Here is a 13,212-nt window from a genome sequence, read left to right as displayed (position 1 = left end):
GCCCCCCCGGCCACGCAGGCGGAGCCCCCGCGGCTGGCGTGGAGGGGGAGGCTGAGAGCACGGCGAGCTCGTTTATTTCTTGGTCCCGAGGTAACACAGCATTTGCTTGGCGCTGCTGGTGCTCCAGCCCTGGCCGTGCAAAGGTCCCTCGCATACAGACACGTACTTCGTCAGCATGCTTTTGCCCAGTTCTCGGAAATCCAGGGGTGCGCTGTGCGATCTGCAGCCCGGGCCGCTGTCGGGCGCTGGGTCTGGGGTCTCCAGGCTTTCCTGCTCGCCCTCGCCACAGAGTTTCAGTCCCCAGTAGCACATTTCTCCACTGTACACCATCGCCAGCAAGTGAGTGTCACTAAATATACCTGCAGAAATAATTCAGATCAAGCCCTTTATTCTTCTGCTGTGAGCAAGTACGCAGCTTGTTGACTACATCCTTTTCTTAGGAACACAGCAAAAAAAACAAAAAAAAAATGGTACAGACAACATAAGCCTATTAAAGAGGTACACACCAAAGAACAATTTTCTGCCATTTTATGACCGATGATGCCCACAGGAGAACCTGGACTGAGGTCTTGCTCATTGCTCCACCTATTTTGCCCTTCCATAATATTAAAATATTTAAGGACTAGCATATACATATAAATAAATAATATAAAATATAAATAATATAAAAATGTAATATAGATAGGTAAGATATAAAATGTTTGCCTATTTCTCTTAGGCAACTTCAGTATTTCTGTACTATCCATTAAGTGCAGGTATGACCATGTATTAGAATTGACCACGTGAGAATACCTCTGTGCCTCCCACAGTTTAAGCCTCCTAGAAAATAGCTTTTTGAACATCATCTTAACTCAGGTTAACCAGCAACAGCTTTTGTATTTGAATAGGAAACACATTAAGTGTCCATGGTCATTCAAAGCAAAGAAATCCTACTGAATGAATGTACAAAATCAGTTACTGAATTTGTTCAGGCAATGTAGAGCTGAACTAGAGCAATCACACTTTTGGATGAAATTAAACAATATGTTTTGCTGCCCCCGTGAGCATTTGTTGCACAGAACCAAAGTAGAAGTAGTTTTGATAGGGTATAATGTGAACATCCCATTTGTATCACCAGCTGTTTTACTTTGGAAATCCTCTCCTGCTCCACCACCATACCAGCACCACTGATGTAGTCTCAGATGCTGACATAATTGCACTATAGTAATGTAACTTACATGAAGCTACAGTAGATGAGAAAGTTTCCCAACTCTAACTATCTTTGGTTATACTTTCTACGTGGGTGAAGTCAACAATTCATCATATCTGTTTTCTTCTAGATCTAAACAAGGAGATTAACATGGAAGCATTTTGTGCCCTCTGTAATTGTGTTTGTACTTTCAATATTTGTCCACTGACAACTGTATGGTTATAAACCACAAACACTGTGCACACAGTGTATAAAGCCTCAGTTCACTTTTCTTCAGTGTACTCAAAAATACAGAGAAAATTAGTGTTACCAACTCCTAAAATCCATTACTCAGAAGAAATCATAGGGGATGAGGAGGGAATCAGGAAAGCATGCCTGCTTCTTTTGTCTGCTAGTTTTTGATTTGCTGTAAAAAGATAGTTTTGAATACAAATGAAGTCAAATGACAAAAATACACAATAAAGCATTTCAGAAAGTGGAGTAGTTATTGGGGGCGGGGGTTGTGCTTTTTTGTTTACCTTCACTGAGTAATCTAGCTGTGTCTTTATCTTGAAGTGAGACATCTTCATTTATTCGAAGAGGGCATCTAAAGCTAAGCATCTTCATCAAGTAACGAACTCCATCATTAAGACACTGAACGCAGTTACAAAATGAGGAAAAAAAGCTTTTAGGTAAATTCTAATTAACTTAATGATAGCCAGAAATATTTCCAGACATGAATTCCCCCAAACCTTATTTAAAATTAAAAAAATGTATTTTAAAAGAAAAAAGAGTCACACTTTAAAACTGTATTTATGGACATTCACATGCTTGTAGCACTCTATAAACTCTCCTTTACCTTTTTAAATATGGCAATGTTTTCTTGTAGCCATTCACTCCTTTCTTTTACTGTATGACAATACATGTAAAGCAGGGCTCCTCTTCTCCAGTAAAGACATTCTACCAGCTCTGTACCAAGGATGTTAATAGGCTGGAATAAAATCCAACAAACTGTGCTAAGCAAAAAGTAAACCATCTACACTACTCATACACACACACACACACAGTGTCATATTAAGCCTCCAGCCTTAGAGGCTGTACTTAACAGCATGGGTCATAGACACAGACCTCATACTTCAGATTTGTATTGCTTAAAGCTTCTGTAACCATGAAACATTAGAAAAAATGAGTGTACAACATGTTCTTTGAAAAGTTATTTTGAGTTGTATTTAAATAGTAAACCCTAAGACATCATTTGTTTTCCAAAGATCTTAAACTTTGTCCATTAAAAATGCAAATACTACTATCATATCCTATTTTAGATTTTTGATTTTTAAATAATATTTGATTCTCTCACTGAGTAACACTAGTACTCACATCTTCATTTATGCTGCATTCCGTCACTAGATCTTCTGGTTCTGACAGAACACTAGTAAGTTCTTTAACTTTTTCCAAGGAAGTTTCTTCTGGAAAATCTTCATCCACAAGCTGGCTTTCCTCAAAATATGTAATGTCTAAAACAGCCTACGGAAACAAGAAGATATAAAATGCAAGAATACTACCTGCAGACTAATCAGATGGTAGCGTGCAGTAACATATACATTTGAGTTTATAAAGTATTACAATTTTATGGTAATTTCAGCACTTAATTTACAAAAGTAACAAGCTCAAGGTATTGTAAGGGTGTTGATGGTGAACATAAACTCATAACCCTTCCTGTCTTCACAGTATCAGTACAATTACTATTAACTTCTCTTCTACTCCAGACAAAAGCAGCCCTGTACTTGATGGATGTTCCGTAATTACCACAGGAGTAACAGAAATCCCTCTCTGTTACACCCTCTGTCACACACCAAACCTTCTCCTATACACAGTGCATGTTTTTAAACGGAGCTCTGAATGCTTTGAAGGCACTACCTGTGTATAAAGCTGCAAAAGCTTGGAAGGGTGTGTGTTCTCGCTCCCTTCACCACAGAGTGCCTCCAGTTTCTCCAGAGCAGCAGAGCCCTTTGCGAGGAAGGTATCTGAGGGAAGAACACAACGCCCCCTTAGCGCTGACAGCCACCCACCGACAGCCCCGCTTCCTCCCGCTTTCCATTATGTTTCACCCCCTTGGTGATACCTTTGACAGCAGCAGGACAAAGCACCAAAACCGCCCCGCTGCCACAAGCCCCGACCGGACCGACAGCACCCTTGGGTGCCCGTCTCCTCCTCAGGCACACCCCGGGGGCGAGCCCCCCTCACGGGGAACACCAGGACGACGACCACCGCCACCACCCCGCCACCGCCCCGCTCCCTGCCGCCGCCCCTCACCGTCGCCTCCCGCTCCCCTCGGCGCCTCCAGACGCCGGCCCAGCGCCGCCAGGCGCCGCCGCAGCCCCGGCACCGGCCCCGTACCCCCCACCGCCTCGGCCGCCATCCCCCCCGCCGCCGCCGCCTCCGCCATGCCCGCGGCCGTGCCCGCGCCCGGCACCACGTGACGCGCGGCGGCCATGTCGGGGCGGGGCGGCCCCGCCGCCGGCTCCGCGGGGACGCGCGGCTGCTGCGCGTGCGCGCTAGCGGCGGGGCCGCTGCTTCCCCTCAGGGGTCGGGAGCCGTTAGTGGCGGTTGGTGACGTTACGGTTGAGCTTTTTTACTTTTTTTTTTTTTTTTTTTTTTTTAAGGTTTCAGTTTGCCGTCCAACTTAAGAGCAGCTCTCCTCCTGACCTCCGGAGATGGGCAGCTGTCGTGTTGTGAAGAAAAACAGTTTTATTTTCTGCTTGCTGCTGCGCCGCTGTCAATCGTCTGTTGCTTTTTCTATTCAATAAACGCAGCAATGTTTGATCTCAGTGCGTTGTTTCTCTAGCTCTTAACTGTTCCTCTTTCTGGAAAAACTAATGCATCAGCGCTCATGTGAGCACTGCGCTCATGCAGTGCTGGATTTTATTAGTTTAAACATTTTAAGAGTGACTGGAGACATTTTTCCCATCTAGCTCGCAATCTCTTCCCAAGTTAGTTACTATGTTGGTGCTTATCTCCCACTGAGGTGCGCTAAAAAGCTGCCTGCAATTTACTGTGCTTGTGAACTGGTAGTGGAAAGCTGCCTACACACAGACACCAGTGGTTTTGCTGTTGCCTGTGCTATGTGCATTATGTAAGAGCTATCAAACAGATCAAATACAATGAAAAAGTAAAACCAAAAAGCCAAAAATACCTGCTTCCAGAAATGGTTTGATTTTATTTATTTATTTATTTATTTATTTATTTTAGGAGAAATCCTTTAATATTTTTTGTGCGTACTGTTATTTACTCCTGCATAGTCCACATCCAAGCACAATTTTTTCATCTAAAGAACAGTTGCCTTAATAGTGAAAGTATTAATGTAAATAATTGCGTCATTCCTGAGAGTCAAGGAGATACTGCTTTATGTTTAAAATGAAATGCAATACTTGCCACGTTGACAGCTTGGGGACTGAAAAATGGCTGCATGTCATTAAGTTCCCTTCTGCTGCCCCAGATTCTCTGCTTCCGTGGTCCTGCCTTCAATTCTTTGTTTCAACATCCAGTTATGATTTATATTGCTTTCTTCGTGGCTTTCTTTACAACTTGGCAAGCAGGTGAGCTCTTAATAGTGGAGGAGATGTCAGGTAGTCTTTCAAGATGTGCCTCGTGGAGAAACAAACAAACAAACAAACCTGTAATGGTTGTGTGTTGACTCATTCGATAAAGGAAGTGGTATGGTTCTTCAGCCTGTGCTTGGGCACTGCCGCTTATTTTAACTGTATCTTATTTTAGCTGTATCTGTTCTGAAAGAAAGCTAAATGTATATGCAGAGGCTTCCCTCCAGAAACAGTTACACATTGTTTCTTTACTTTTGTGCCTGGATTTGACCTTTCTCAGCAGTGGTTTAGCTGGAAGTGAGGTGTTTCTGTTAATACCAAGCTGGCAAAGTAGAAAGCTGCTACAAATGAAGAAAAGAAAAAGAAGAAAAACAAACACTGGAGACACACACTTCTGAGGAAAAGAGTACCTCAAAGTTCTTTAGTGTTATCATCTATTTATTTTTCTCCCAACCTGTTTTTTGCCACTGATGCAGTCTGTGAGTGGAAGCTATAATGTTTTTCAAGCATTTCTCTTGTTCTGTACCCTGTTGGGAAGGAGCTTACAAACAAAGAGGGTATCAAGAGTTCTGGGCAAACACCCATGGAGCTGGGAAGAGAGGGCTGGGCTGAGCCTGGTTGGGATGTTGCTGCCGTGCTGCTATGGACAAGCTCAAACCTCTGCTTGGGCTCGGCCTTGCTCCTGGCCAGGGTGGCCTCTGCATCCGTCTCTTCTCCAAGCTGCATTCCCCCTGGCACTAGACTCCTAAGATGTGTGTTGCAGCTTGTAGAGCTACTGTGCTAATCTTTGCCACACACCCTGCAGAGCTCTTTGTTCATAAGACAGATAAAAGAATATGCCTGATTTTTTGAGAGAGCAATGATCTCAATATGCCTGATACTTTGTTTTTGCTTAGAACCTCCTGGGATAAAAGCCCCGACAAATGTTTGGAAGATAATGTCCTGGTTTTGGGTTTGCTACCTCTCCCTATTATTTTCAGGGCTGGGAAATCTTAAAATCTAATTTCTCCAAGCTTCCCACAAAGAAAGTTGCATCCCATATTTTTTGAAAAATTTTCCATGTTTAAGAAGAAAGCTCTTCCAAGATGACTCTTAACATACATTTTTTTTGAAGCAAAAAACATTTTACTGTGTAGAGCTACTTTAAGGAATCATTGCAGTATAGTAAAACAGTCTTAGTTAAAGATATTTATGTGGGGTTTGCAATAATTTGCTGCTTAGCGTCTCCATTTTTAAAGCTGCTGTTACTACTAAGGGAGGACGTGAGGTGTTGGCCATTTGAAAACAGGTTCTGCTCTTAAATTGATGGAAGCACAATAGGTAAATTGAGAAATATCAGTGTGTGAACAGTTTAGGTTGACAGAAGCAGGAGACCTGTTACTATTTCATTCTTCAGAGCCAAGCAAATGGCATTGTCACAACTGTCCTGTCATTTGGGTTTTATATATACATACGTGTGTGTATGTGCAAGTACATATGCACAGTGTCAATGTACATGCATGAAACACATGTTTAAACATTGGTTTTGTGCAGTATCTGTAGAATTATGTATGTAATAAATATAGCTATGATTTTTGTTTTGCAAATTTGTAGCTCCAAAATATACACTACCATCTGTTTAAATTTGGTATGTTGTATAATTATAATTATTATTATTAGCTACAGTAGAGTCTACTGCTGCTTTCCTTCCAAACCACATTCTTTTCAATCCTTCTGAGACTTGTGTGTAAATGTGCATGCTGTTACAGAAACAGACTGTCTGTAACCTAGTTACCAGTAAGGAATTATTTTTGTCCTGTGGTATTCCACCAGCACTCATAACTATCATGATAAACATGGCTGGAAAACAGGGCTTGCCTGAAATCTCTGAATATGTGAAAATTTTGAACATGTTAGAACAACTAATGTCTTGAATATACAAAATATACTTTGCTTTAGCGACCTTCTTATTTCTGGAGGTTAGGGAAACAATAGTTAGATAAGAGAGCATTTTTCCTCTCTATGTTTAGTGTTACCCAAACTAGAGTTTAAAGAGAGGAACTAGAATACCATAGAGGCAGGAAAATATTAGCTTTAATTAAAAATACAGACTTGTCTATGGAAAACAGCTTTGTGCAGCAATGAATGGTATATTTTTATCATTACCAGCAGTCTCAAGAACTTTTTGCAGACTGTGCAAATTTTCTTGGACTGTGGCACATAAGTGGGGTGATAACGAAATCATGCTAATTCTTGGAGAAAATATCCTGAGAGGAACTTTTTGGATTAAGTGAACTGTATATTTCGATTATGTGGTGTTCTGATCTCTAGAAAGAACATTGGAAGAAAGAGGCTTTCCTTTCATTAAATTTGTTCCCTGACCTAAGGTTACTAAACCTGGTGATGAAGACAGCATTGGGTTACTTATGGTTTTCTTTTGTTATAAACTAACTCTTCATGTGAAGGAGAATAAAAATAAAAAATAATAAAAAATAATTTTAAAATGTGTGAGGGAAGGAAAGAATGAAAGCAATTTACAAAATTAAAAAAAAAAAAAAAAAAAGGAAAGATAAAGTTGCACAGACTGGATTGAACCTGATCAAACAAGCTACCAGACACTACTCCTTATCCAGCAGTTCCTAGCAGTTTTAAAGTCTGTGGTCAACATTTGGCTTTGAAATGAAGACTGAACACAACACGGATATTAATATAGATGTGCTTGGCTGATTTCAGTTTGCAGCAGTATGCTTCAAGTCCTGTAGAATCTGGAAAGGTTTATAATACAGTATTTGGTAAGTATCTTAGAATGACAGTAAATTACCATGATTTCAAGGATAAATCTATGCTTTTATTTTACCTGGTAAATTACTGAAGCTTGGTGTATATTTGTAAAATGTTAGGTAGGAATGGCAAATTTTCAAGAACAAGGAAATGAGAAGTGACTCACTTCTTTCTTTCTTTCTTTCTTTCTTTCTTTCTTTCTTTCTTTCTTTCTTTCTTTCTTTCTTTCTTTCTTTCTTTCTTTCTTTCTTTCTTTCTTTCTTTCTTTCTTTTAAAGTATATATATATATATATTTTTTTTTTTTTTTTCAGTTACAAGGTTACAAACTTTATAACATACAAAAGCGCAATGACCCAAATTAGGGACAAATACCATTTTACTTGTTGTCAGTGTAAATTCAGGATTTATGTGTGTGGTGGATATTAGATTGATTTATCTGTCTTATAAAGAGTGCTCTTCTAGTAAGTTGTGCTTCCAGTAACTAAGAGGCAATCTATAAAAAGTAATCCAATGTACTTGCTCTTTCTACTAATTTGTATCAATGATATTTACTCACATTTATCTGCTATGGGGCTGAATAATACAAGTTTGCTCAAAATGTATTATTTGAGGTTAGTCTTGGCTTATTTATATGAGCATATTTGTAGCACATGAGCTTCATGACTTTGTTTGTCTAACAATATCTATAAGAAAGCTGCTCAATATTATAGTACCACTTTTCAAATGTCTCTCTGATTCACAAAGGGTGGTGTGTGCTTTTGCTCTATTTTATAGAGTGACATTAGAAGTACCAGTGAAGGTGAGCAAAACTGTAATTTAATCAGAACAGTGCTAAAAGAGTGGAAAGTAGTTACCAAAAATTTCCTCCATACTTCTGTGGAATTAAACTCTATGAAAATGATTTCCAGAGTTCAAAGTCGTAATGGATAATGTCATGTAATCGATTTAGGGGCTATCAAATTAAGTCAGCCCTCTTAAAATGAGGCTATATATTCAGTCTGAAATACATTCAAGATAGAGCATTTGATATTCATATTGATGATGCCAAATGTGAAACTGGGCATAAGGGTGATCTGTAATGGAATTGTACTTTGTTCAATGGATGTGAAATAATTAATTCCAGAGAGGCACGTGACTGCCAACTATTCATAGCCTCTGTAGGTGTGTCATATTTTTCTTGTCTAACCTTGCATGACGGTTCTTTGTTCTACCTGCTTCCAGTCTGTTCATACTTTGGGTGGTGCACTGACAAAACAAAAAACACCTGCTTTCATATGATGTGGTCACCTGCGTGTGGGACAACATGGTACCTGACCTGCGTTTAAGTTTAAGTAGGCTCAGAAAATATAAGATGATCAAGCAGTCTGATTATTGGTTGTTAGGAAGTGGCACGTGCTGAACTTTGAAGTTGGAACTGCTCTCTGGAATGATCTCCCTGGAAAAGGAGAATGTTAGAGCCTGACAAATAGGGATGGTTTCTTGCAGCTGAGGACAGAATTGAAGTAGCTTTTTAAACAGCTTTTCCATTGTATGGTTAATGATCAAAGAGCTGTGTGTACTGTGGACAGCTTCATCATTCTGCCTGAAACATCTAATTTATGGGTTCCTGGAGGTGTCAGGCTAGGAGAATTTGCTTACAGTAAACTTCACCCCAGCCTCCAGCTGTTACAGATTACTGCATTTGTAGTTCAGGGTATTATTTCACAGTTGACTTTTAGCTAACATAGAAATAAAGCCATTTGGTCAAAAAAAAAAAAAAAAAAAGTGTCCAGACTCACGTCCCTACTTGCATGTTCCCACCACTTCATTGTATTAATCTAAGAGTCACGTAATGGTTTGGTGTGTGAGGTTGGCTTGCTTATCTCACTATATGTTGCCTTTATTTATTTATTTATTTTCCCTACAGACTGAGTATCAAGCTTATCTGGGTGGCTGTTAGCTGCATAACTGGCAATTTTGATGACTGTCCCCCAGACAGAGACTAACTTCCTTTTGAGAGTGTTATGTGAAACTTACCCTTGGAGAACCTAAGTCAGTCTTGTAGTAAAGTTTTGTTCCACTGTAAGAGGCTTTATACCGTTAATTCCTTCGGATCATAGCAAAATTAAATCTGCTAACTGGGATTTTATATTAATCATTGTAGTATTTAGTAATAAAGCTTTCCTGGTTATTTTGGGGCTGCTGGAGGGGAGGAATTCTGTAATGGGGTGAAGAAACATGCACTTGATAAACTTTTAAACAAGGCAGAGGTGTCATGCCTTATTTCGGCAAGCATTTCTTTTGGAAGAGTGCTAGTTTATACAGCTGCTCTGCTTTCTTGCTCCTTCTGTCCACTTTTTTTAGGCTGCCTTGTAGGTTGTGCTCATGCAGTAGTGCATGATGAACATGGCTGGGAAGCTCGTCTGTGTTCAAAGCCTCCCCACCCCTTTTTCTGGGCTACACTGAGTGTTCACACACGCATGTGCTTGCTTTACCTGGAAGAATGACTGCTGGTACAACCTCTCGGACCTATGATTAACCAAATGCCAAATCTTTCAAACCCATAATAAAATAAATGCAAGCATACTGATTTTGAAGACCAGTTCTTGTCATAGGTAGCTCTTTCGTTATGGCACACAACTGTTGGAGTGGCAAGCCATGATAACAGTGATCAAGGTTTTATTCTGTGTGGTATATAGGAAATATAAGATTGCTATCCCATTATAGGTTTTCTGATTCCTGTTGTGGATAGCTTGCAAGTTGAATGAAACTCTGGAAGTGCTTGCTTAAAGATTTTAACTCTTTAAATACACTACAAACAAAAAGCACAACATTATTTACTGGATGAACAATTGAGAGTCAAGTGAATTATACATCCTAAAGGCCTGTTAATGTCTTATGGGAATCTGAGGCTCTTCTTGCCATTCCCATAGCAATAACTTTCATTTCAGTATGCCCAGTTACTGTGATTACTTAAAGACCTCTGTGCCAAGCTTGGTACAGACGTAGCACCTAATTGAGGCCTTATAGTTTTACATGAGGACAGCCGTTGTTGCCGGAGGAAGATAAACGTCAAACTGCTCACTCTGCCTGTCTGAGAGTTCAGAGGGATGCCACAGGGTGTCTCCACTGTCCTCAATCCATTTCAGGCTTTAAATGGGGATGTTGCATAGCACTAATGTCAGTCTCGAATGAAAAACTGTACAAACCCCCTACAGCAGAGTAGTGAAGTCTCTGTGAACTATTGCAGTATGGCTTCAGGCTGGCATCTGGAGAGAGAAAAAAAAAAAAAGTCTGGACCTTTGAAAAGCTGTTTGGAGCTGGTCAAATTAAGAGCAAGAGGCCTGAGAGCTTCTCAACAAATATCTGTGTAGCTTGCAAATGCAGGAAACTTACCTGCTTTTTAGGTTTAACAGGCATCTAGCTCCCTTTTTGTGTCTATTTTTGGGACCGTATCTGAAAACAGACTGTTATTTTTTTCCAAAACCTGGGGAGAGCTGAAGGAAATCCCCAAATTTTATGACTAAACAATTCTAAAAGGCCTTTTAAAAAGTTGGATGAAAGAATAGTAAGGATTATTTTTAAATCACCTGATAAAGAACATATAATAATATTTTCAGATATTGCCATGTGTAAGATCAGTTGCCTTCCTAGTTCTTCTGTTCATTTGATTGAGACTGAGAAATGAAATCTAACAAGAAATGACTGTCACATTTTCCTTTTGCATGTTCAGATCATGCTTCCCATGGAGAATATTGACCAAGCTATTGATGGACTGCTCCACTGTACAGGGAAGGTCTGAGCTGCAGAGAGTTGTTCTTCCAGCAGCTGAATTAGGCAAAGCAATGCAGATGAAAATATATTGGCACCTGGTTTTGTCAGAGCATGCAGGGAGCTGGCTCCCTAGAGAGTGGATAAAATCGTTATGTGGGCTTGGACTGTGTGTGTGGATTTGCATGCCAGACTCCTGTAGCCAAGAACTGGTGCTTGACACTTAAGCACCACACCCATGAAATGGATGGCAAAGTCCAAGTTTCACCTGTAACTCTGGTTTCCTCTTTGAAATTTGCAGTCTAGGCTTGTTGCTTTTCTCCATTTCCAGCTCCACTGGCTGTCCCATAGTCTCATGGTGCAGGACTAGATTCACTGAGTTACAGGGTGTGTGATTTGTTTACTGCATACCATGTTTGCAAATGTGGTTCTGTGTTAGAATCACAGAATGGTTTGGGTTGGAAGGGACCTTAAAGGCCATTTAGTTCCACTCCCCCTGATACAGGAAGGGACACCTCCCACCAGACCAGGTTGCCCAAAGCCCCATCCAGCCTGGCCTTGAACACCTCCAGGGATGGGGCACCCACAGCTTCTCTGGGCAGCCTGTGCCAGTGCCTCACCACCCACATAGGAAAGAATTTCTTCCTTGTATTTGATCTAAATCTACCCTTTTTCTATTTAAAAACGTTCCCCCTTGTCCTATCACTGCACCCCCTGAGAAAGAGTCCCTTCCCCAGCTTTCCTGTAGGCCCCCTTTAAGTACTGGAAGGCTGCTGTAAGGTCTCCTGGGAGCCTTCTCTTCTCCAGGTTGAACAACCCCAGGTCCCTTATCATGTTAATGTTTTATACTTCTTTCTATCATTTACGTATCAACTACAAGGAAACTATTTCATCAATAGTAGTTCAATAAAGTCTTCCTGGGTTCTGAGTTTTAAATGCATACTGTTTGCTTACAAGGTTTGTTTGAGCATACCCCATGCAGCTTATTAATGTAACGTTGAGTTGCAGAATCTGGAAAAGCCTGTTACAGTAGTGCTAACAACATGTGCTGACATGCAGAGTGTCAGCTGCTCAGGATTCCTGTTTCCAATTTGTTTCTGTAGCCCCTTATGCTGTGTTTACCTTTAACCCTCAACAACACTAGGATTGGAGTGTAAAATAACCCCATTCTTTCTGCTTGGCCAAAGGGAAAAAAAAAGACTTTATTGTTCTGTTACACTATTGCAGCAAAAAGTTTCTTCTCAAAAATGAAGAGTGAGCAATTAAAAAAAGCATTTACTGAATAAGAATTTAAACCAGCCTCCATAAATATTGATAAACAAACATATGCCACTTCTGCAGAGGATGTCTGCCAATATCTGCTGAATTAACCTTTTTTTTTTTTTTTTTTTTCTCTTTCCTTCTGTAAAGGAATGATAAATCACTTATCCCCTTTCCTGAACTAGGAGACATACTGTCAGTCACTGTTGAAGGTTAATATGCTTAATTAATTAAGACAGTGTTGATAACAGTTACTAAATATGCATTACTAAAACATGAATAGAAGTGCCAAGGGTCATGTTGAGTAATAGACTTTTGTTGTTGCTGTTGTTTGTTTGTTTGTTTGTTTGTTTTTAATAAAAATGATCCCAATTTTAACTACTTATATCTTGTAAGTACTCCAGCGTTGAATGGAGGAGAAGCATTTCCAGTGATCAGAAGGATTGAAGTTTTTTATTTTTAAGACTATCATATTGCATTTGAATTTCCTTTTCGGTCCTAAGCTTTGGCCCCTCAAGAGAAAATGTTGGCAGAGTTAGTTGACAAAAGGATTCCTCAGCCGCTCCACAGGTTTTCCTTCCACAGTCTTGGCACTGTGATTCTCTTACTTCCTTTAATTTCCATAACTCTTTAGAAGGTGGCTTTTTGTTTTCTAGTTGATTTTTGTCTTTGGT

At 40.1% G+C, this 13,212-nt stretch overlaps 1 protein-coding gene across 1 annotated transcript; it reads right to left on the bottom strand.

Annotated features, from left to right (window-relative positions):
• Window positions 1-58: 58 nt before the first annotated feature.
• RIMOC1 (RAB7A interacting MON1-CCZ1 complex subunit 1) lies at window positions 59-3,640 on the bottom strand. Its single transcript, XM_027446829.3, has 6 exons — window positions 3,482-3,640; window positions 3,086-3,192; window positions 2,546-2,692; window positions 2,028-2,159; window positions 1,708-1,822; window positions 59-359 (listed from the first exon to the last, which is right to left on the bottom strand). The coding sequence occupies exons 1-6, from the start codon at window positions 3,612-3,614 to the stop codon at window positions 73-75; spliced, it is 921 nt and encodes a 306-aa protein (XP_027302630.2). The 5' UTR covers window positions 3,615-3,640; the 3' UTR covers window positions 59-72.
• Window positions 3,641-13,212: the final 9,572 nt, after the last annotated feature.

Source organism: Anas platyrhynchos, chromosome Z (genome assembly GCF_047663525.1).
Source record: "Anas platyrhynchos isolate ZD024472 breed Pekin duck chromosome Z, IASCAAS_PekinDuck_T2T, whole genome shotgun sequence".
Lineage (NCBI taxonomy): Eukaryota > Metazoa > Chordata > Aves > Anseriformes > Anatidae > Anas > Anas platyrhynchos.
The sequence above is the reverse complement of the archived record's forward strand: the minus strand, read 5'-3'. Positions and strand labels throughout refer to the sequence as shown.

Bases quoted from the DNA above. Each gene is read 5' to 3' on its own strand.
- RIMOC1 (XM_027446829.3), bottom strand. From the start codon at position 3,614: ATGGCGGAGGCGGCGGCGGCGGGGGGGATGGCGGCCGAGGCGGTGGGG. The intron at 2,160-2,545 runs GTGAGTACTAGT...ATTTTATTCCAG, and splicing joins AATGCAGCATAAATGAAGAT to CCTATTAACATCCTTGGTAC. The intron at 360-1,707 runs GTAAACAAAAAA...TTATTTCTGCAG, and splicing joins AGCTAGATTACTCAGTGAAG to GTATATTTAGTGACACTCAC.